The sequence below is a fragment of the Myotis nattereri genome (assembly GCF_964212035.1).
Source record: "Myotis nattereri genome assembly, chromosome: 3".
Classification (NCBI taxonomy): Eukaryota; Metazoa; Chordata; class Mammalia; order Chiroptera; family Vespertilionidae; genus Myotis; species Myotis nattereri.
Genome location: NC_138077.1, coordinates 181,158,297 through 181,184,012, shown reverse-complemented (window position 1 = coordinate 181,184,012; position 25,716 = coordinate 181,158,297). Strand labels below are relative to the sequence as shown.

At 39.9% G+C, this 25,716-nt stretch overlaps 1 protein-coding gene across 1 annotated transcript in view; it reads right to left on the bottom strand.

Moving 5' to 3' along the window:
* EPS15 (epidermal growth factor receptor pathway substrate 15) overlaps positions 1-24,893 on the bottom strand; it is a 121,049-nt gene extending 96,156 nt beyond the window's left edge. The window contains exons 1-2 of the mRNA XM_081087156.1: positions 24,711-24,893; positions 2,954-2,995 (exon numbers count right to left, since the gene is read on the bottom strand). Coding sequence (XP_080943282.1) covers positions 2,954-2,995; positions 24,711-24,743 — 75 coding nt within the window. The 5' untranslated portion in view covers positions 24,744-24,893. The remainder of the gene's footprint in view (positions 1-2,953; positions 2,996-24,710) is intronic.
* Positions 24,894-25,716: the final 823 nt, after the last annotated feature.

Sequence of the window (25,716 nt, the reverse complement as noted above, 5' to 3'; positions counted from 1 at the left end):
TATGGTTGATTAACTTTCCATCAACTAGGCTATTTTACAATCTGTAGGTTAAATTATAAAAAAATTGATAGCAATGCAAGTGAATCCTGTCCATACCAATAAAATGAATTTTGTCTGGAGAATATAAATCTCTGTAACTCATATTCTCATCTTTACATTTTACTACTTATCCCAGTAATTAATGAGTTGAATAAAATCCTTGACACATGTTCATTTTACATTTGTATGAGTCATGGTTTTAACTTTATAAATATTAAAAACCTTAATAAGTCTTAAAAACAACTAAAAGTCATTTTCATTTGACTTATATTAATATGGATATTTATATTGAGATGAATGCATCTAATGTTGTATGGATTTTTTTAAAATATATTTTATTTTATTTTTTACAGAGAGGAAGGGAGAGGGATAGAGAGTCAGAAACATCAATGAGAGAGAAACATTGATCAGCTGCCTCTTGGACACCCCTCACTGGGGATGTGCCTGCAACCAAGGTGCATGCCCTTGACCGGAATCGAACCTGGGACCTTTCAGTCTGCAGGCCGACGCTCTAGCCACTGAACCAAACCAGTTAGGGCATTATACGGATTTTTAAGATAGATAAATATTTGAGACAATTAAGTGTTTGGCCTTAATTATCTTTCCTTCATTTCTGAGAGCTCGTCAAAAGTATTAAATACTCAAAACATGAGGCTAAGGCACAAAACGTTGAAAATAAGACATGTCGGAGAAACTAAGATGGCGGCATAGATAAACACCGGGAAATAGTCGCCTCCCACAACAATTGAAAAATACCCCAAAGGACGGAGCAAACATCGTCCAAAACAACAGGAAGGCTGGCTGAGTGTAATTTCTACAACTAGAAGAAAAGAAAAGCACGCTGAGAGCCAGAGGAGCTGCGGAGGCTGAGTGCAAAGGTAAGGCGGCGGCTCGCGCGCGCGGAAAGGGGGTGGCACCTGAGGACGCGGCTGTCTTTTTGAATCACAAGCTCCCGACTGCTCTGAACTCCGGTTCCGGGAAGTCTCTGGGGACCCTGGACTCGTACAGGAAGAGGCTGCTCTGTCAGGCGGCAGCGGGCGAACTTGAGGGCGGATTTCCCTCAGAGGTGCTTGCAGCCGTTACCAGGACACTGAGACGCGTGACTCCGGGCATGGAGAATCACCATAGCGGCTTTCTCCGCCCTTTGACTCCCTGAGACCCCGCCCCACCCAGGCTGCGGCAGAGGCTTTTGCATGTGAATGTACCTAACTACAGCCCAGCCAGCCAGACCCGGAACCTCCAAGAGAAGGCCCAAGGCCCCGCAGCAGCTTGCATTACTTCACAGCTGAGCCTCTTCCTGGCTTCTGCTGTGTGGCCTCAGGCAGGGGCTGAATTAGCACCTCCTAAGATCCAGGAGCCACTGTACCCAGTGGTCAGAGGAGGACCATTCTCCCACTTCAGACACAGCTGATTCCCACAGCCAATTGGCCTGGAGGTCAATTCCTCCCAGTGATCCTACAACAATCAAGGCACCAAGGGTGCACCAAGAGTGTCCACCCCAGGTAACTGGGGAGGCTGTGCTACTGGGCCCTACAGGACACCTGGCGCGCAGGGCCACTCTATCAACACAGGGAAGCAGCCAAAATGCGGAGACAAAGAAACAGGTCACAAATGGCAGAAACGGAGGAAAGCAAACGACTGGATATAGAGTTCAAGGCCACGTTTATAAGGTTTTTCAAAAATTTTATGGAAACCGCCGATAAATTTAATGAATCCCTCAAGGAGTATAGTGAGACCATGGAGGACATGAAAAAGGACCAACTAGAAATTAAGCATACACGGACTGAAATAAAGAATAATTTACAGAGATCCAACAGCAGACAAGAGGATCCCAAGAATCAAGTCAAAGATTTGAAATACAAAGAAACAAAAAATACCCAACCGAAAAAGAAAAAAGAAAAGAGATTCAAAAAATATGAAGATAGTGTAAGGAACCTCTGGGACAACTTCAAGCGTACCAACATCAGAATTATAGGGGTACCAGAAGGAGAGAGAGGGCAAGATATTGAAAACCTTTTTGAAGAAATAATGACAGAAAACTTCCCCCACCTGGTGAAAGAAATGGACCTACAAGTCCAGGAAGCGCAGAGAACCCCAAACAAAAGGAATCCAAAGAGGACCACACCAAGACACATCATAATTAAAATGCCAAGAGCAAAAGATAAAGAGAGAATCTTAAAAGCAGCAAGAGAAAGACAGTCAGTTACCTACAAGGGAGTACCCATCCGACTGTCAGCTGATTTCTCAACAGAAATCATGCAGGCCAGAAGAGAGTGGCAAGAAATATTCAAAGAGATGAATAGCAAGAACCTGCAACCAAGATTACTTTATCCAGCAAAGCTATCATTCAGAATGGAAGGTCAGATAAAGAGCTTCACGAATAAGAAAAAGCTAAAGGAGTTCATCACCACCAAACCAGCATTATATGAAATGCTGAAAGGTATTCTTTAAGAAGAGGAAGAAGAAAAAGGAACTCTTACCATTTGCCACAGCATGGATGGAACTGGAGAGCAGATAAATACCACAGGATCTCACTCATTTGTGGAATATAATGAATAACATAAACTGATGAACAAGGACTGATCCAGAGACGGAGAGGCATTGATTGGACTGTCGGGCCTTGGAGGGAAGGTAGGGGAGGGTCGGGGCAAGGGGGAAAGATCAACCAAAGGACTTATATGCAAGCATATAGGCCTAACCAATGGACACGGACAACGGGGGGGTGAGGGGATGAGCAGGGGGGTGGGGGGGTAGAGGGTACACATATGTAATATCTTAATCAATAAAAAATATATTAAAAAAAAAAGAAAGAAAATAAGACATGTCAAATTTATCCAGCATGTATTTATCTGCATGTATTCAATCGAGGTGAAAGTATATTTTATGTTCAATCTAAGACAAACAAAAATCTTACCTGTCTATAGTATTTTTCATATACAGGATTCCCACTTGATAACTAAAAAAAAAAAAAAAACAATAGAAATTAAATTCTATTCAATAACTTCTATTAATATATTTGCATTCATTCAATAGATATTTGAAAAATAAAGATAAACAGGATTAAAATATCCTTAATTTCAAAAAGTTAGTTTTGTTTCTTTTGGGAGGGAAGTGGGAGTGAATAAAGGCAGCCATATAGATTACTAAGAATCAGGTACAAGAAATAAAACAAGAATTTTTAAATTACTCTTGACATCAAAACTCATTTCCTCATGCAAAATTTTACCCAGAACCCAATATATAACAATTTAGGGGTGAAATGCTTAAAGTTGAAAGGCCCAAAGCCTTAAGCAGTCACCCTATACCCAAGTGCCCAAAGTACCTATAAATACAATTCAAACACCACATCAATCTATACTAATAAAAACCTAGGTGGTCCTTGCACCCTCACGCAACGCCCTCACGCAACGCCCTCACGTCATCACAAAATGGCTGGCAGGGGAGGGCAGTTGTGGGCGATCAGGCCAGGAGGGGAGGGCAGTTGGGGGCAACCAGGCCTGCAGGGGAGGGCAGTTAGGGGTGACCAGGTCGGCAGGAAAGGGCAGTTGGGGGCCATCAGGCCAGCAGAGGAGGGCAGTTGGGGGCAACCAGGCCTACAGGGAAGGGCAGTTGTGGGCGATCAGGTCGGCAGGGAAGGGTAGTTGGGGGTGACCAGGCTGGCAGGGGAGGGCAGTTGGGGGCAATCGGGCCAGCATGGGAGGGCAGTTGGGAACAATCAGGCCATCAGGGGAGCAGTGAGGCATCAATCAGGCTGGCAGGGGAGTGGTTTGGGGGCAATCAGGCTGGCAGACAGAAGCGGTTAGGGGCAATAAGGCAGGCAGGCAGGTGAGCAGTTAGGAGCCAGCGGACCCGGATTGTGAGAGGGATGTCCAAGGGGTCCCAAATTGGAGAGGGTGCAGGCCAGGCTGAAGTACACCCGCCTTGTGCATGAATTTCATGCACCGGGCCTCTAGTAAAATAATAAAATGAATACACCAATGGATGTACAAAATGATGATACTATCAGCAGATGTGAAATGCCTGTAGTCAGGGAGTGCCATTCAATTCATACCACAGTTCAAAGGGTTCCTTGGTCATCTGATGAACAGACTTATCATCTCACCTGAAACGCAATTTAGGAGTATCAATGTTTGAAGGCACAAGTTCACCTATACATGAATGTATAAGAGTGTTCTGGAACCAGGAAGGGAGTCCAGGATGGCTTTATGAGGGTGATATCGGTGCAGGAATTTGAAGTACGAGTGGGGGGAGCGGGTTATTCTATACACAAGTAATAGCATGCACAGAGGCATGCATGCAACAGAAAGCTCAATTATGTTGAAAAGAATCACAAGTAGTTCTGAATAGTGGTACAAAGTAAGCACAAGGTTGTAAAGTTTTGTTTAAGACAACTTATGAAGGGCTTCATCTGCATGGTAAAAGTAAAGGAGGATAGAAAAAGGGGACAAATTCAGGAGTTATTTACTTCGTATTAGTTCTAGGTGATTAGTTATATGTGAAAAGGAAGAGTACAATGGAATGTACACTGCTATTTAGGAAATAAATTTAATGGTCCAGGGAAAGACCCAAACACTGGTAATAGCAAAAAAGAAGGATATGCTTTGAAGAAAAGTTTATAAGATAGATTTGTCAGGGCTTATTAAATAGATGAGGGGGCAGGAAAAGCTTAGTTAGAAATACAAAGATAAACAGAGAAAAATATTTTTAAGCATCAAGATTGGGCTTTTTTTTTTTTTTTTCATGGCCTATAGTCTTAATGGGTACAAGACTGGATTAAGAAACCAACATTCACCAAGTGCCTACTTTGAGAACATATTATGCAAAGTACTTTATAAATACTTCCACACTTAATCCTTGCGAGCCACATATCATCCTAGTTTGCAAATGAGGAAACCTAATATGAAGGCTAATTATATGTGTCAATTTGGCTAGGCTATGGTACCCAGTTGTTTGGTGAAATACCAGTCTAGATGTTACTGTAAAGGTATTTTTTTAGATGTGATTAATATTTAAATCAGTAGACTGAGTAAAGCAAATTACTCTCCATAATGTGGGTCGGTATCATCCAATCAGTTGAAAGCCTTAAGATGAAAGAATGAGGTCCCCTGAGGAAGAAGGAATTCTGTCTCCAGATGTCTTCAGAATCTCAACATTAATTCTTCCCTGGGTCCCCATCCTGCTGGCTGCCCTGCAGATTTAGGACTTGCCAGCCTCCACACTAGCCAATTCCTTAAAACCAATCAGTATGTGTGTTGTGTGCGCGCCTGTGCATTCCCTGTTGTCTCTGTTGAACCCTAATATAACTAGTCTCAAAGAAGTTACTTGTCCAAGCTTTTAAATGGCAGAGACTGGACTTAAATGCAGGTGTGTCCCACTCCCAGCTCCATGCTCTTTCACAACAGCATGCTGCTTTCTCATATGCCATGGTTTGCTCAGGAAGGTCTTAATTTACAGTATGCTGTCCCAGTATCCCATCCAGTTTACCATTTGTCTCAGATTTCTCATTTTCTTAAATGAACAATTATTATTAATCACCACATTAAAATAAGCCAAGATGGATTCAGTATACTTCTAACTGTATACATCTAGCTTCTGGTAAAGATATCAGCTAATCATGTGTAAGTGCTTTAATCACTTGAACAAGTGATGAAATCTCAAAAAGAACTAGTGATAATTTCATCTTTCTTTTCCTGACTCTACAGATATAACATAACTAACTCTTTCTTTTCAAGGATAGCATGCAGAAGACCCACTGGGTATCTTCAGATGCAAGCAACCAGAGACTGCTAATTGCTTACAGCCTTTCCAGACAGTAGGAAAAGTATTTGCCACTGGTGCTCCTGTTGGCTATGTGGTGTTCAATGACCTGCAAGATGCACCAGGCCACCAGCTGCTGTCAGTGGGGAATTCCAGGTTAGGTGGGAGGAGTCAGGTCTGATAACTCTTGAGGTGGTTTTGTGGTTTTTTAAATTTATTGTAGAGCATAAATCTACAACTGCTTATTTATTTTGTTGTTTGGCAATCATTTTTTATCTACTATACCCTTTCCGTAGCAATAAGGTAAAATGAAGAAATTGTATATTTAAAACAAAATTAAGTACTAAATTTCTATTTCTGTAGAAAGCAGATAGACAATTTGCATAAAACTTTTGAGGCTATTTCTATTTAAAATGGAGCTCTAGTGACATCACTGTTAACAAGTTAGCTGTAATTATCAACATTTACAAATGTTTTCATATATCCACAGTTAACTGTTAAGGACAAAAAAAATTATCGAATACAAAAAACAACAACATGGCAATATTGTACGCTCTACTTGCAAGGTATTATCAGATTTTAAAGACTGGAATCTTTGAAACACTAACATTGCAAATTAGTATTGAATGTGATTGAAAACAAGTCTAAAAATTGGTTGCATTTGTTCAAAATCAGTTGGAAATCTTTAATCAAAGATTAAAGTTCAATGAATAATGCTCAAAAAAAAAAAACAAAAAAATTTAGCTTTGAAGCTTTTAGCAAATAGCAATTATTATAAACTACATTTGCCAAAACACTGAAATGCATCCCTTAAAATCAAGGAAACACCTAGCTTATGTGGTTCAGTTGATTGGAGCATCATCCCATACACCAAAAGGTGGGTTTGATCCCTAATCAGGGTGTGTACAGGAGGCAATGGATTGATGTTTCTCTTTCATGTTGATGTTTCTCTCTCTCCCTTCTTCTCTCTAAAATCAGTAAAATTTAAAAAAGCAAAGAAAGAACTAAATAAATTAAATAGTGAGAGCTCAAACAGTATAAAAGACTGAATCTTGAAATTCTATAATTATACTTTGTAATAAATTGTAGGAATTCCAGCAAAAGAGTATTTCTATTTTTAGCTGAAAAAATTTATACTCTGTATTGAAATGAAATGAAATTACAGAAAGCCTACAATTTTACAGCATCTAAATTTCATGGAACATGTAAAATAATCATATGTAGGGACAACTTATATGAAAAGATTATTCTTCTAAAAATATTTGTCAAAAAGAGTACTTTTAGTAGAGGCAAAAAGACACTGCCTGTGAAAATATTAGGGCTGATAACTTTATAGTTTTCAGTAAGAAAAAAATTAGAATTAAGAATATTCTCCATTTAGTAAAAATTTTCCTGAACTAACCAGGTATAATGTGTACAGAAAGCATATTAGCAATTAAAAAATATCACTGGTTACAGAGAAGAGTCAACTGTAAGGGTTAACAACCACAATACATAAAATGTAACTGAAAAATACTGCAGGCAGTTTTATGAAAAAATTAGAATTAATTAAACTATATTGGAAAATAATTACATTGTTCAGAAAAGTATTAGAGACAGATATAACTAAGAAATTGATTTAAAATCTGATTATTACCAAGAATAATTATTCTGCTTGTTTTCTGATATTCTGATAACCTATGTAAAGACTTTATTTTGTTGTAATACAGAACAAATGTTTTAATTTTAATTTTTGAAAACAGACCTTGGAATAGAACTGTTTTACTGATCTACCAATGTAATGAAACCATTTTGATGGCCAAAAATGAAGTATTTTTTTTAATTTACAGAATTGAAAATAAAATGTCTTTTTCATTCTCAAAAATGGCCCAGTTTCAATGAAAAATTACAGGTAGAGGTGTAAATTTTCTGCTAGAGAAAGTAAATGAAATGTGTTCCCTAAATAATCAGTTAATTGTTTTTTAATATATGTTTTTTTATTTCAGAGATGAAGGAAGAGGGAAAGAAATATCAATGATGAGAGAGAATAATTGATTGGCTGCTCTTGCATGCCTCCTACTGGGGATCAAGCCTGCAACCCAGACAGGTGCCCTGCCCCAGAATGGAACCATGACTTCCGGGTTCATAGGTCAACGCTCAACCACTGACACTGGCCAGGCAATACTGAGTTACTTTTTAAATACAATCCAGTTGAATTTTTAGTGTCCCCCAAAAAACTCATACATACTAGTAGTAAGAAATCCTGAGTTCCATACTACCTTATTAATCATCACCTTACAAACTCGTTGGGTTACTACATAAATACATTTGAGAAGGCCTGGGCTCATTAAAGTATTCTCATCTAAAGTACACCTTGTGCTGATTACTATACTTATACGATACAGCTAAGTGAGAATGGAAAAAGCCATTTAAATTGCCAATTCACTCATCAAGCAAAATGATCAAAGAATGTTTTTCGTGTGTTTTAATAAAATTGTTTTTTTTAAACTGAAATATAACCATTTTAGAGTTTAAAAAATCACAAATACACAACACACATAATGAATGCACAGAGGAAAAAAATGTGAAAGGTATAGCTAAAATGCTAACAGTAATTATGTCTGGATAATGGGGTTATAATTATTTTTACATTCTTTACATTACTCTGTATTCCCTGAAAAGTTTTTTATATATATATATATATTTTATTGATTTTTTACAGAGAGGAAGGGAGAGAGATAGAGAGTCAGAAACATCGATGAGAGAGAAACATCGATCAGCCGCCTCCTGCACATCCCCCACTGGGGATGTGCCCACAACCCAGGTACATGCCCTTGACCGGAATCGAACCTGGGACCTTTTAGTCCGCAGGCCGACACTCTATCCACTGAGCCAAACCGGTTTTGGCAAGTTTTTTTTTTTTTTATAATAAGCATGCCCTGCTTTTATAAGTAAAACAATAAAGCTATTTTCAAATTGGAGGAAAATATGAAACTCCAAAAATTTTAAATCAGTATGCAAAATTGCATATGAATTTTTGACAAGGAAAACTTAAACTAAAGTTGTAAAATCAAATTCTGACCTCTTAAAATACTAATGTTATTAGAATTTTAAAGTAATTATTTATCATTAACTATCATAAACTCTTATCAGTTGTCACAAAGTAAGAGGGGGATGAGAGGCTGCTAATTTTATTAAGAAAAGTCATGTAAAGTGTAATAAGCTTTACTAAAAAAAAAGTTATTACAAAAGTAGAGCATAGTATATCATCCTACAGTCTGGTAGGTTGTATTATAATTCTTAATCATTTATTCTCCTTTTATAAGAGTATTAACAACCCTCCCTGTTGCCATGTGACTTGTAGTGCCTCTCTGTGGATACCCTATTGTTGGCTTGGCCATGTGACTTACTTTGGCCAATGAAATATGAGAAAGTTCCAGTTCCAAGTAGAAGTTTTAAGAGCTTTGTGAGTTTCCACCAGCTCTTGCTCTTTTCTCTCTGCCAAGAGAACAGTATGTCATAAATAGGGGGTGCTCCTTCATCCTGGATCCTGAAATGAAAAAGAATTGTGGAGTAGAACCATAATAGATTACTAGAGAACCTATAATGTGAGCAATAAATAAATCTTTGTTATTGTAAACACTGATATTTGGAGTTATTTCTTAGTGCAGCATAATCTAGCAAAAGTTAACACAGAGATAATCTAACCCCAAAGTGTACCAGGTAGTTAAAAAAAAAAAAAAAGGAGACCCTGGTTATTGGGTATTCATAGGTTGATAAATGAATGTTGAGTTGCTTCATATAAATTTTCTAATTTCATTTTTGGGGGATTTTGTGGAGGGGAAGATGCAACATTATATGACTTCAAGAGCCTTTGATTCTAGTATAGTACACAATATGAACTGAAACTTTAGTATTAGGCTTATTGTAAATGGTTATAGTACAATGTTGAAAAAAGGTAAAAATAGAAAGGCATTCTCTAAAACATAATGCGATCTTTTTCCATTAATCACAAGATCAAATGATACGAAGAATAACCAGTGAATAAATTAATAAAATGACGAAGGGAGTAGTTATAAAGGAGTAGCATGGAAGATCTTTGTGATGAAACAGTTTATCTTAATTGTTGTTATAGTTAAATGAATCCATACATGATAAAATTGCACATGCACAGTATATACATACAAAACCACAAATAAGTATTTGATAAGGTCTGTGAATGTGCCAATATCAATCTCCAGGTTTTGATCTTGCACTATTAGGTGAGGAGGTGTTATAGTTAGGGACAACTGGTGAAGGGTGTGTGAGTACAACTTTTTGAAACTTCCCATGAAAAGGTCATGTTGAAGACCACTGTGAGGTAGACAGAAAGTGGCAGTCCAGACAGAAATAACACTGTGTATAAAGGCAAACAAATACAGAAGTCTAGGTAGTGAAAAGGAGACAATGGAACAGATTTCATTCTTTCAAATAAACCACTCAAAATCTTTTTAGTTTTGCTCTCTAAAAATGTAAGACGAGGAGTAACAATTCAGTACTAGTGAACATAAAAAAAAAATGGTGTTATGATGCACATGATTTTCTGGATAACTTGCCATTCAAATATTCTTGAAATATTAACACGCAAAAATTAAGCTATTTAGAATTCACCTTTCTAATACTCCATTTTCAAGAGAGCTGAGGAACTAGAAGGGAAACTAGTCCTTATATCCTTGGAATCTTCCCACAGTTTTAGTTACCAAAGGTCAAACACTGTTCAAAATATTAAATGGAAAATTCCAGAAATGAAAAATTCATGTTTTAAATTGTGCACCATTCTGAGTAGTGTAATGAAATCTTGTGCCATTCTGCTCCAGCCTGCCTGGGATGTGAATCATCCCTTTGTCCATCATATCCACACTGTATGTACAATAAAATATTTTGGGAGAGAGAGACCACATAACTCTTATCACCGTATGATGTTATAATTGCTCTATTTTATTATTAGGTATTGTTGGGCCTAATTTACAAATTAAACTTTATTATAAGTATTTGTGTACAGGAAAAAAACATAGTATATGTAAGATTTAGTACAATCTGTCATTTCAAGCATCTACTACGTATACTGGTACAATGTATCCCCTGTAGATAAGGGGGACTACTACTGTACATCTGTGTGTCAACATACTGAGAACCTATAAATATAAAAGCCTAAGCGACCGTTTAACTGGTAGCTTTGATGCGCACTGATCACAGGGGCAGATGCTCAACGCACAGGCATGGAAACATGGAACAGACTGATGAATCTCAGAGGGAAGGGGAGAGGAGAGGGCAGGAAGAGATTAACCAAAGATTTTATATGCATACTAGAGGCCCGGTGCATGGATTTGGTGGGGTCCCTCGGCCTGGCTGCAGGGATCAGGCCAAAACTGGCAGTCTGACATCCCCTGAGGGGTCCCAGATTGCGAGAGGGCACAGGCCAAGCTGAGGGACCCCACTGATGCTCAAATCTGTGCACCGGGCCTCTAGTATTAAAATAACAAACTACAATTTCTCACATTTGAGAATTGAGGCTAGTGGGGAAAACAGACAATAAAAAAAATTGTGGTTAAATGCAATAAGAGAGAGCAAACACAGATGCTATGGTATCAGAGATACCTGAGGGAGACAGAAGAAGAAAAGTCATGTCAGAATTATTATATAACAAATTAAGATGGGAGCCCTGGCCGGTTATGCTCAGTGGGTAGAGCGTCGGCCTGTGGACTGAAGGGTCCCCGGTTCGATTCCGGCCAAGGGCACATGCCCGGGTTGTGGGCTCTATCCCCCACGAGTAGGAGGTGTGCAGGAGGCAGCCAATCAATGATTTTCTCTCATCATTGATGTTTCTATCTCTCTCCCTTCCTCTCTGAAATCAATTTAAAATTAAGATGGGAAAAACTGAGGAAGTCTCTTACAAGTCTTTTTTTTGTTGTTGTTGCACAGGAAGGCACTCCCACCAAAAGAGCCACCTGGCCAGGGCCACTAACAAGTCCAACAGGAAACAATCAAGCAACTGCAAAGTGCATTCCTATCTTAAGGACCCTGCACTTGCTGTTGCCTCTATCTGGAACACATCCATAGACACTCATATGGATCACTTCTTATTTCATTCAAATCTCTGATCAAATGTAACCTAAGAGGGGCCTTTCTAACCACCCTATCTAAAGTAAAATCTTATAGCATTCTCTTCCCTTACCCTGCTTTATTGTTCTTCCTAGCTTTTCTCATTATCTGACATTTATATCTGTTCGTTTCTGTTGGTTTCCTTTATTAGAAGGAGGCCAGTGACTTTGTCTTACTCACTATGTATGTAATAGTATAGACAGCAGTGCTTTGCAGATAGTGGGTACTTAATATTTGTCAAATGAATGAAGCAAAGGAGAGGAAAAGAAATTCAGGCACAGCAAGAAACACATATAAATGAAAGACAGGAGAAATGGGCCATGTTGGTGTTCTTGGTCAATAATAATTGCAATAGCAAATATTTATATTTACTAAGGACTCACTTATGGGCCAGGCACTATTCTCAGCACTTTACTTATATTATCTCATCTAATCTTGACAACTCTAAAGTAGATACTCTTATTTTTAAACTCTCATTTTACACATGAAGAACCTGAAACACAGATTAAATAAATGCCCAAATTCACATAGCTAGTAAATAAATGGCAGAACTAAATTCCAAGCCATGCAGTGCAATGCCAAGGCTCACTCTTTTACTAGTAACCACTACCCAAAATCACTGAAAATTTCCAACTTCTCTGGGTTGTTTCGACATGTTTAAAAAAAGGGGGGGGGGGAGAAAGAAGGAAGGGAGGAAGAAAAAAGGAAGGAAGGAAGGGAGGGAGGAAGCAGAAAATACCTACTGTAACTCATCTTTGTGAATATTACATGCTTCATATACTTAAAACCCTGTTTGTGTTACTCATTAGTAGTATTAGTTTCTTAAAAATATGAACTACATTTACCAAGCAAATAGCTAAGTAAATCCCCCACCCCAAAGTTTCCAATTCTGATTCAGAGTAGGACTGAAGTGAGGTCTAAGAATTTGCCTTTCTAAGTATTCAGGTGATGCTGATAGTACAGAATCATGTTCAAGAACCCCTGAGCTACATAACCAAAATGTGAATTAAACCTCTTTCAAATAACACTATTTTTCCTGAATATCAATGGCTAAACTAGGCATCTTCCAAGTACTGAATATATGCATGTTTTCCCCTAAAGATTAGGAACAAATGTCCACTCTAGACACTTCTATTCAACATTGAACTGGAGGTTCTAGCCAAGGAAAGTAAACAAGAACAAGAAACAAAAGGCATCCATCCAGATAGGAAAGAAAGACATAAAACTATCTCAGATGACATGATTTTATATATAGGAAATCCTAAGAAATCCCCTAAAAAAAATTAATAGAATAAATGAGTTCAGCAAAAGTGCAGGGTATAAGATCAATATACAAAAATTAATTGTACTGTTATAAACTTGCAATGAATATGAAAATTAAATCAGTTGAACAAAATTAAATCCTATATAATAAAAGGCTAATATGCAAATCAACAGAATAGGGGAATGACCGGTCGCTATGACATGCATTGACCACCAGGGGGCAGATGCTCAAAGCAGGAGCTGCCCCTTGGTGGTTAGTGCACTCCCATAGGGGGAGCACTGCTCAGCCAGAAGCCAGGCTCATGGCTGGCAAGCGCAGTGGCAGGAGCCTCTTCCACCTCCCTGGCAGCACTAAGGACATCCATCTGCTAGCTTAGGCCCGCTCTCCATGGGGAATGAGTCTAAGCCGTCAGTCGGATATCTCCCGAGGGCTCCTGGACTGCGACAGGGTGCAGACTGGGCTGAGGATCCCCCCAAGTGCACGACTTTCGTGCACTGGGCTTCTAATATATATATAAATGGAAAACAGGGTCCTTTTTGAGGTGATAAAAATGCTCTAAAATTAACTGTGCTGATAACTGCAACCTCTATAAATGAACTAAAAAACATTGAATTGTAAATTTTAAATGGATAAGTTCTATTACATGCAGATTATATGTCAATAACGCTGTTTAAAAAGTTTAAAATTTTTAAAGAAACAATAGGGCAGGAAGCTCAAAGAAAGTCTCTTAACACCTAAACAATTTTTAAACATTTTATAAATTCAGTACCTCTAGTACTTCTTAAAGTTGTTTGATGGCTCATATTTCTAAATTTAGATATAGTTTTAAAAATTATCATTAATTTTGACACATGGAATATCTTTAAACTAGTACTAGGAATTAACTCAGTAAATTTATAATTTTGCAGAATATACTTTTCCTTTCCTAGCCTCAAAATGAAAGCTATAAATTAGTACCTAAAAATATTCAATTTTTAAACATTTTAAATATATTAAACATGTATAAGTATACAAGTCATGTCAATTATATACACTAATTTTAAAAATAGAATGCTTTGCAAAGTTTCATTATAAGAGTTTTTCTGATGAGGTTATAGGAAAAAGTAAATCTTGTCCACTTAACATAAAAATACTGGTAAAATTCCTGTGTTAAAATAAGGAAGAAATTATTAGTAAAAAATTGTGAAAGTATAAAAGAAAAATCTGCCAAGCACAGAGACAAATCAAGTCATTTCAAGCAAGTCTGGCTCAAAATACAGTAAATAAAGTTTCTGAACTACTCTAAAGAGCCAGATGGTCCAGAATCCACTCCCTAAATCTTACAAGGCCCTGCATAAAAGTGTGCCAGAAAAAACAAAACAAAACAAAACAGAAAAACACAGAACAGAATGTAAGAACAGACTAAGAATGAAAGCATCCCAGCCAGCAAAGGATAAAAACTGCAAGCAAATTAAAATTATCCTATCTTCAAGCTCAGAATTTTAATGCCAATTTCCTATACTAAGTGAACTTCACAAATTATAAATGGCCTTTGCAGCCAAATTAAATATGCTCAACTTAGTTTACTGACAATAGTATTTAGACATTATTGCTCCTATCTGAGAATATTATTGCTGTCTGCTTTGCCATTCAAAATATTCTAAATATAAACTAAATAAAAATCACCCAAGTTTCATTTCAAAACTCAAAAGTATCAGAGAAAGACAACTCAATCATGTAGTACCATTTATTACTCCACAAAAAGGAATTCAGCAAACAGTGTATCAAAGGTTATTCTCAGGACGACACTCCTACCAACTGAGCCAAACTGGCCAGGGTGAGAGAACATCAGTTTGAAAGTAAATATTGGTATGATGTACACCAGCAGTTCTCAACCTGTGGGTCGCGACCCCTTTGGGGGTCGAACGACCCTTTCACAGGGGTCGCCTAAGACCATCGGAAAACACATATATAATTACATACTGTTTTGTGATTAATCACTATGCTTTAATTATGTTCAATTTGTAACAATGAAATTGGGGGTCACTACAACATGAGGAACTGTATTAAAGGGCCGCGGCATTAGGAAGGTTGAGAACCACTGATGTACACTAACCTAGACAGGCTTAGGTTTTCATGAGTTACAGATTTCTAGTGGTTGCAAAATATAAAACTACCTTCTATCATGTTTACAAAAACCCTTCACTATAACTTGGTACAACAATCACTTTCTAGAGATGTAGTCTATGTCAGCGGTCACCAATCTTTAGGACCTCACAGACCACCAGTGGTCTGTGGACCACTGGCTGGCAACCGCTGGTCTATGCAGTAAGTTGATTTTCACATAAGAAGTTGCAGCCTAGAACATATGTTCAGTTACAACCAAGGACCAGCACCATAATTTGTTCTATCAGAACTATTTTGCCCTTAATAATAAAGATCATTCAATTTATGAGCTGTATACACTACCTGGGTTATAATCCTGGCTCTACTACTTAGCAGCAACTTCACCTCTGTGCCTAAGTCTTCTCTTTTTGTAAAACAATATTAAGGATGATCCAGTTAACAATGATAATAAGGATGATCCATTATCAAATTATAAGGATTACTAAAAGCAGTGTCTGACATATCATAAATGCTCAATAAGTATTAATTATTGCTATCATTATCCCAATATTGACCTCTCTCTCTCTCTCTCTCTCTCTCTCTTTCTCTCTCTTCCCACCCACACACACACACAAAGCCCATTCTCTGAATAATCTGTTACTTTTACATAACAACAGAGGAATATAATATCATGTGAATTTTCATTCCAAAATTTGTCTGAAATATTGTAAATGACTATTTACGGGAAGCAGCATTGAAAATAAGCTTGAGAACAGATGTGCCTGGATTCAAATCTCAAATCTACTATATACAACAATGCTGAGTAAGTAATATAGAAGATTAACTCCTACTTGTAGAAAGGCTGTGAAAATTAAGTGAAATAATATATGTAAATCACCTAAGAGTATCTACTGCTTATCAGGAGTTTAACATCAGCCCTTAACAGTGACAGAAGAATGTTATCCTTTCAGGATCTTTGCATTAATATTTAGCCCTCTAGATAAAATTGTTCCACAACTAAAATAAGAGCACTAAGAAAGGCAGAAAAATCACACACAAAATTAAGTTCACAATTTCTGGCTGTCTCACCATTTAAGTGTTTTAAGCTCAATGTCTAGGCACTATTAGTCATTCATGGCTCATGGAAGGTTTAGGAGTAAAAATATAAAGATAAAATATTCCCTTGTCCCTGTCCAAGAAAGCTTATACTTCTGTAACTCACATAAGCCTTAATGGATCACTAAGTTTAAAAAGTAAATATTTAAACCAGTGATTCTCAACTAGGGGCAATTTTGTCTCAGGAAACATTTGGCAGTGTCTGAAGATACTTCTGATTGTCCCAACTGGGGAGTGCTTCTAGAATCTCATGGATAAGGATGCGGAAAAACATCCCACAATGCACAAGAGAGCCCCCACACCAAATAGTTACCTGGCCCAAAATGTCAACAGTGCCAAGGTGGAAAAACCATGATGTAAAAATATCCAAAGTATTATGATATAGAAATTTTCCCAAAAAACATAGGTTCTTGGCCAAATTCTTATTTTACTGAAAATAACAATGAACAGCTTGAGTATTTCAGATGAAAAACTTCTAGTATCATTAAATTACCACTACAAAATCCTCAATCTAAAGGGGGAGGATGTGAGGCTAACTTTTCTCTGTATATTTGTATTATATAAAAACAAGTTTTTAAAAGAGCTTCAACCTTGTCCTAGCCAGTTTGGCTCAGTGGATAGAGTGTTGGCCTGCAGACTGAAGGGTCCCAGGTTTGATTCCAGTCAAGGGCACATGCCTGGGTTGTAGGCTAAATCCCCAGTAGGGAGTATGCAAGAGACAGCCAATCATTGATTCTCATCATTGCTATTTCTATCTCTCTCCCCCTCTCTGAAATCAAATAAAAATATATTTTAAAATAAATAAATAAATAAAAGAGCTTCAATCTTTATTTAACTAGAGGCCTGATGCACGAAATTCGTGCAAGAGTAGGCCTTCCTTCTCCTGGCTGCCGGCACCGGCTTCCCTCTGGCACCTGAGACCCAGGCTTCCCTCCGGCCACCAGCAGGTACCCGGGACCCGGGCTTCCCTCGCAGCACCGGCTTCATCCAGAAGGTCTTCTGGAAGGACGTCTGGTATAAGTAGCATATTATGCTTTTATTATTATAGACTGCACCTCCAATTCATGAAAGCATTATTTATATCACAAAGATGTTTCTTACACTTCACTTCTTTCTTACTCTTGGACAAAATATTAAAAAGTTCAGTTATGTGATAGGAAAGCACAATATGAGGTCAACTTTTAACAAATATCATTTTTGTAAGGTTGACAATGATCAAAAGTTTGATAATATACTGTTTTGATAAAGCTGTGGAGAAAAGGCACACTCAAACACTGTTGCTGAATAGAAATTAATATTATCTATTCAAATTTTTAAAAAATCCTGCCCTGGCAGGGTTGCTCAGTGGTTAGAGCATAAGTCCTGGGACCAAAGGTTCGTGGGTTTGATTCCTGACCCCCATCTGGACACATGCCAAAGGCAACCAATAAATGAGTCTCTCTCATGTAGATCTCGATCTCTCTCTCCCTTCCACTCTCTAAAAAAAAATCAATGGAGAAAATATCCTCAGGTGAAGACACACACACACACACACACACACACACACACACACACACACACACACATATATATATATATATACTAGAGGCCCGATGCACGAAGATTCGTGCAAGAATAGGCCTTCCTTCCCCTGGCTGCCGGCACCGGCTTCCCTCCGGCACCGGGGACCCGGACCTTAGCTCTGGCAGCCACCTTCCACCTTCACTCTGGCCGGAGCCGCCTTCCTGTAGCTCCCTCCACCCCCCACACCCCCGCTCATAGCAGGCGTCCCACCCAGCCCCGGCCCCTGCACACGCGTGCTGCCCATAGGCCCCAGAGGGGCTGGGACAGGGTGGAATGCCTGCGTCCCCGCCTGGCCGCCACTATCTTTGTCACATCAATTTGCATATTTCCTCCTTATTGGCTGTGGGCACCGCCATCTTTGTCACAGAATAATGGTTAATTTGCATGTTCTGTCTTTATTAGATAGGATAGCCATCTCTTGGATCAAAATAATACCCATTTAAAACTAATGCGCATACTCAGACACATGTAAAAGATGTGAAAAAGAATATTCACTGCAGCACTGTCGGTAATAACAAAAGAATGTAAACAGCATAAATGTCCATCATTAGATGGCTAGTTAAATGAATTATAGCATATTCATATAAGGGAAAATCCTAAAGTTTTGAAAATAATGAAGGAGGTCTGTGTGTTGGTATAGAACAGTGGTCGGCAAACTGTGGCTCAGCAAACCGCAGCTTGCGAGCCACATGCGGCTCTTTGGCCCCTTGAGTGTGGCTCTTCCACAAAATACCGACTTCTACGCATGGGCCACGAAGTTTCAATCGCACTGTACGTGTGCGCCCGCACGTGGTATTTTGTGGAAGAGCCACACTCAAAGGGCCAAAGAGCCGCATGTGGCTCGCGAGCCACAGTTTGCCAACCATGGGTATAGAACAATCTAAATCAATTAAGCTTTAAAAATAATGATAATGAGTCACACAATAATATGCAGTTTACTAAAAATAAAAAGTACATATATAGCATAAATATGTATTTGCATATACATCACAGACTATTGCTGGAAATACACACAAAAGAAACTGGCAAGAATGAATGCCTCTAAGAAGGGGACTGAGGGCTCAGGACAGGAAGGAGACTTTCACTGGTATTGTTTGAATTTTTTTAATATGGGTTAATACTGGCTCTTTTATTTATTGACTGTAAAATTTAAACAAATCACAAATTCTGAGCCTCAGCATTCTCCAATTTGAAATGATGTTAACAACAGCCTAGCTCATTGGTTATTACAAGATCAAATGAAAGAGCATAAAGTGCTTTATAAATTATAAAGCAGAACACAAAATTATAAATTTAAACAAATTCCCCAAACCAATTACAATAATTATTATTATCATTCTTCTGACCAATTTCTGTAAACCAAAAGATGGGAATGTTTAAGATGAAACCCGAATGTAGATGCAATCTTAGAACACAGATTTTTTTTTAACTTTACCTATCGCTATTGACTTCAATTTAAAAGAGTACATTTTCAAAAAGTTGTAAGAGAAATGCTAAGTCAGCTGATTAAAGAAGGAATACGTGCTCTCATTGAGAAGAAGGCAAATAAAGATTACAACCATGCTATTACAAAATCTTGGGGTTTTTTTCTTCCAGTCTTTTTTCTATGCATGCTTAACCAGCTTAGGTCATCTGTCTAAATAAAATGTTTCCACTTTAATACAGCATTCAAATTATAACATTCCTCAGATTATTACAAGCTTCTAATAAACATAATGATTTAAATAAACATAATTTTTAATGAAAGGCACAATATTTTATCTTCTTGAGAGTTCAACCACTTTAAAATGAAATTCCAGGGTGTGGGTTTGCCTAATGAACTCTGCCTGGATTAACTTTTCATTTCTTTCTCCAAGTAACCAGATTACCTATCTTTCTCTCTGTACAGCCCCAGCTCCCCTTCTCCCAAGCCATTTTCCTGCTTTTGGTTTTCCCAGAGTTCTAATTTTACTAAGTCCAAAACTCACAAAACAAAATAGTATATAAAGTGTGTATATAATTCCTTGAAAAATAAGTACAACACCTTAGATTGAGCCCTAAATCAGACTATTAGTGAGAGAGATTAGAACTATGATTTGTTGCTAAATAGAGATGCTCAATCTTTTTCTCTACATGTTAATCTGTTATCATTCTGTCTGCAAAGAGTAAAAACAGAGGAATATTCTTCCATTATTCCTGGGAGACCTGCTATTGGACAAACCTAACTGTTCCTAATTAATTTTAACTATGACAACTCCTCCCAAATGCTAAACATTCCAAGCCATTTTTGAGAACAGTTAGATACCGCTCAATGAAAGAACAAATTTCCTGAGACTACTAGATTGTCATTTTAATACTCTGCCCTGTATTTACTGTCATAATTGTTAAACCAAACCACTATGGTGATATATTTATTAACACAACTATATAATTTTTTAATGAAAATTTAAAATAAAATACCAGAAACTAAAATTATAGATTTTCCCCCTCCAATTTTCAAACTTTCTATAATGCAGTTATATCACTCTTTCAATTAAGAAAAAGAATTAGGAGGAAAAGCATTCTTATAGCATTTATTGTTTTAGACCACATGCTAAGATTATTTTAAATCCCATTCTAAGGACTTTGTTATTATTAAAAAAAATAATCCTTATTAAATTAAAACAAGAAAACCTCTGCATAAAGCTGAACTGCTGGAAGATTATTTAAAATACTCATATCAGCCCAGCCAGCATGGCTCAGTGGTTGAGCGCTGACCTGTAAACCAGGAGGTCAAGGCACATGCCCAGGTTGCAGGCTCAATCCCCAGTGTGGGGCGTGCAGGAGGCAGCCAACCAATGATTCTCTCTCACCATGGATATTTCTCTCTCTCCCTTTCCCTTCCTCCCTGAAATCAATAAAAATATATTTTTAAAAATAAGATAAAATACTCATGTCATCCCTATTTCAGTAAAATAAAACCTTTATCATCAAGAGCACTACTATACATCCACATGAAAGTTGACACACGAAAGATACTGAAGATTCAGAGGCACAAGACATGGCTTCCATCCTCAAGTTTTCTACCTAATTAGGACAACAGGGCATATACTGAAATAGAGAATCAAAAATACAAGGAAACATTGGATATGCCAAGCATCTAGCACACAGAAAAGTATAGTGGAGTCCTCCTACAGAGACCTTGGTTCAAATCTTAGATCTACCACTTACTAGTTGATGTAAATTACTTTCCTCATTTGTAAAATGTTAGATTAAGTGAAGTAAAATTCTTGGCATATAGTAACACCCAAAAAAAAAGCTAATAGTGTTATTGTTATTATTAGGGATACAGGTTTGAAGAAGAAATGGGCAACTGTAAAATGTTTTAATGAGAATTATGAATCTTTTTATAATCTATCACCATAAGCAAAAATCACAAGTCTTTCTCAAGTTTTACTTCTTTTTTTTAAAATATATATATTTATTGATTGATTTCAGAGAGGAAGGGAGAAGGAGAGATAGAAACATCAATGGTGAGAGAGAATCATTGATCGGCTGCCTCCTGCACACCCCCACTGGGGGTGGAGCCCGCAACCCAGGTATATGCCCTTGGCCGGAATCGAACTTGAGACCCCTCAGTCCGCAGGCCGACACTCTATCCACTGAGCCAAGCCGGCTAGGGCTCAAGTTTTACTTCTTATTGACAAGAATCAAAGTGAACACCTAGTGTAAACAACTGAAATTAGAAAAAACTAAGGTTATCCAGCACTGAAATACCCTGGGAAAATCACCACTAAACCTACAAATCACAGAATATGATCTAGAAAAAAGAATGTTAGTTGGAAAGGTCCTCAGATCAGCTGATTCAAACTCCCCTACCAGATGTAAGCTCCAAGTTTTGTCTCCAAGCTTGCTATTTATTTTGTCCACTAGTATATCCTCAGTACCTAGAATAATTCCTAGCACATGGTGAGTGCTCAACAGCTATTCATTGAGTAAATACTGACGCTAAGGAAACTGAGGCCTGGAGGTTTAACTCAGCGCCATGCATTGTCATACACTGAGTTAAGTTCGGCAGAGCTGGGACTGAACCAACATTTATTTCACTATTCTAACAGTCTATCCTCTCTAGAATCTGGAGTATGACCATGTATTTTGGTGACTGGGGAGTTGGAGGGTTGGTTGGCAGGCAGGGGAAGAGGAAGGAAGGAATAAATTAAACATTTTTCACACTTCCCCCCAAATGTCAGTTTTGCTTACTTGACAGAGGCAAAAAAAAAAAAAAAAAAAAAAAATTATAAACAAGAGAATCCCAGTACAGGGCCTAGCACATGATAGGACTTAACAAATATTAGTTGAACGAATAAACCTACTCCAAAACCATTATTATCTCATAACCAGAGGTGGAAACTAACTTCAGCATCTGTTTAATCTTTGTAACTGTCAAAGAGCCCTTTAGAATGTTCAGTCATAGAGAAGACAAAGTTATTAATCACTTTCTTCCACATGGGCACTGAGGGAGGAGAGATGAATTAAAAGGCAAACCTGCCCTAGAGGATCTCTTTCTCTTGAGTTTACCTACATCTGTCTCTCTCTCTCTCTCTCTCTCTCTCTCTCTCTCTCTCTCTCTCTCTCTCATTGTGTGTGTGTGTGTGTGTGTGTGTGTGTGTTGGGGAAAAGGGTTGACATAAACATATTAATAATGAATGTGAAACCAAATTGCACTGTTATCTCAGTTTATTGCCTCAAGCAGTTAAAATATCAAATCAAAAAAACACAAATCAGCAAAGTTTTGAATAACGAGGAGGCACATTAGGGTATATTAACACTTGGGAAGATTCTTTTTCTTGTGCCTTTTCAAATATCTTGTTGCCTCTTAATGGCTTAAAAATCAAAATATTCTAAATTGACTTATTTGAATCAATGAATGCATTAGGATAATATTCCTAATTCAGTACTTACTCTGTGTGCATGCTAACATTTAAATACGTATATAAAAATCATAAAAACATATTTAAATTATTTAACTGTCTATAAAACTGACAGAGCCTGACGAAAAACCTCCAGAGACAAATGCTAATAAATAGGAACTAAAAATATAGTATTACCCAGCGAGAGAATAAAGCAGGCAACACATCTAAGAAGTAAATCTATAGGAGTCTTCAAGGGAACAAAATCTTCAAGAGGGGAAAAACTCCCGCCCAAATTGGCCCACAGAGCCAGAGGGCAACAGCCTGCCAACAAGATCTTGTTTAATGCAAGTCACTAACAAGCCTCATAACAAGTGAACACCCAAGAGTCAATGCTGCCATCCCTTGAATGTGGGTGTCAGGGGGACCCTTCCAAAGGGATTCACCGCCAAGATTAAATTGCCACAGTCCAAGGATTCTTCCCCACTACCTGCTTGTCAACGTAGGAAAAGCAACACTAAACAACTTGGGAAATAAACAGACTGCACGTATGAGACTGACAAGTCCTGCAAGCTGAAGCTGGTTATTCTGCCCGAGACACATGTTTACATGTGGTTCCTGGTTCCCGGTGAGAACAATTTTCACCCCGTCTATCCTAAAGCCTCCTGATCCCGATACTGAAAACTCTCCAGCCCACATGCATACCCTCCTAGCGCAGTGTTGAAGTCTCACAAGCACTGGCAAATCCGGGCCAAGGAGACTACAAGGTGGCGGGAAGACACTACCGAGCAGACGGAAGGCCAGGGTGGGCCCCCGGGGGAAGTACCTGGCCCCCAGCTGTGCAGAGCGCAGGCGGCGAAGTGGAAACCCGGGAAGTTTTGGTTAGAGGGGCGGGGAGGGACTGACAGGTGCAGGCCACCTCAGCCCCCGGGACAACGGGGGCAGATTGTGGCTGGCTTTCTTTACCAAGAGGGAGGAACGAGGACCCCAGCGTGAGTGAGGTGGAGAGGTTTCCTGGGGAGCGCAAGGGCAGGGTTCGGAAGGAAACAGAAAGGGAAGAGGGTAGACCCCGAGAACCGATCCTGGTGAAGATGCCCCCAGGAGGAGTGATCTCCAGGGTCCGTTCCCGGCACCAAGACGGATGGAACCCGCACTCCGGTGATCCGCTCGGACAGCGATGCACTGAAAGTCCAGCGGTCGGAAGGGAAGCCGAGTGGAGGAGGAAAAGACTCCTGGGGGTCCGCCCCGGGAGGACACCTGATCCCGAGGGGACGAGGCAGCGGCCAGCAGTGCGAGCACTTGGGTCGGATGGGGCTCGTCTGGAATAGAGACAGGCTGGAAGAAACTGCTGGGGAAGGGTGGGCTTTCGTCGGACTCCAGGGAGAACAGGCCGGTTCCGAAAGGACAGCCGCCCGGGGCGTCCGGCCCGGGAAGGTGACTCTCACTGGGGAAGCCGAGGGCGGACGGGGGACGAGGCTGGTCGCAGGAGCTCAACAGGCGCTCACCTGGGACAGTCCGGCCTGGAGGGAGGAAACTTCCCGGGTGGGTGAAGGCTGAGTGGAGAGAGAGAGGGGCCGGGCACCAGCTGAGCGGGGCGAGGGTCACGGTCAACTCCGCGGGGGCGCGGAGGGGTGGGGAGCCCGGCCGCGCTGCGAGGGGCGGGGTCGGGGGCGCCCACCGGCCCGGGCGGGGTCGCGGCTGCCGCGGCGGGGCAGCCGGCTCGGGATGGCGCCTTCCCTCCGGCACACACGCACACACGCTCTCGCCCTCACTATCCGCCGCCCCGCCCGGCGCCGAGAGAAAATGCCCGGGTTGGTGAACCCTTGACGGCGGGGGGAGGAACGGGTCGACCGGGGACACCGGCCGACCGAGCCCAGCGGATGGGCTGGCGGCGTTACCTGTGTTAGGGAGAGCTGGGCCGCCGCAGCCATGGTGTTTCCATCATGCACGAGAGGGGAAGGAAGGACGGGCGGACTGGGGCTCGGGGCGGGGAGGAGGCGGAGGGAGCGGCCGGAGGCGAGGCCGGGGCAGGCGGGCGGGCGTCTCCTCGAACTTCGACAACTTCCCTCCTCTGCCCGCCCCGCCCCGCCTGGCCCCGCCCACCCGCCCCGCGCACACCGCGGCGGCACCCAAATCCTGGCGCCGGAGTTTGCGCCGCCGGACCGGAGCCTGCCCCCCCCAAGGGCTGCTTGGGAAAACCCGGCGCGGAGGACGGGTTTTGGAGCCAACTCCAGATTATCCTGTGAACTTCAGGCAAGTCTTCTGCTTCTGAAAAATAGGGAAATTATAGCCAGAGTCTAGGTTTCTTGTGAGGACTAAATGATATGATGATGGGAAGTACTAACAGTATTGTAGATATGCCAAAATCTGTGCTAAATACTTTATTTTTGAGTTGGAGACTGAAGCATCAGCTGTACAAATGAAGAAACGGATACATAAATGCCATACCTAATGCCATACAGCTAACTAGATAGCTGGGGTAGGATCCAGGTCTGGCTCTAAAACCTTTCATTTAACCATATGCTATTAGGATGTGATACTGGAAAAGAAGACTTAAGTCGCACCCTCCAGGAGTCAACATCTAGGAGGGAGGGGAAAGGAATACTTTCCTTGCCTGCTTGCTACCTGCCACACTTAGATTGTTCAGTACAGGAGCACTGGGACTGGCTCGGATGCCTGTAGTACTCCTACTCCTCCCATAGTCCACCTGGCAAACTCCTCCGACTTTCTCAAGACACAAGTATCACCTCCTGTGCAAAGTTTCTTCTGGCCTCCCCAAGTCAGTTACACACTCTCCTCTTCTTTTTTTTCTTTTTTAATCATCACCTGAGGATATTTTTCCATTGATTTTTAGAGAGAGTAGAAGAGAGAGGGAAAGACCGAAATATCTATGTGAGAGAACCA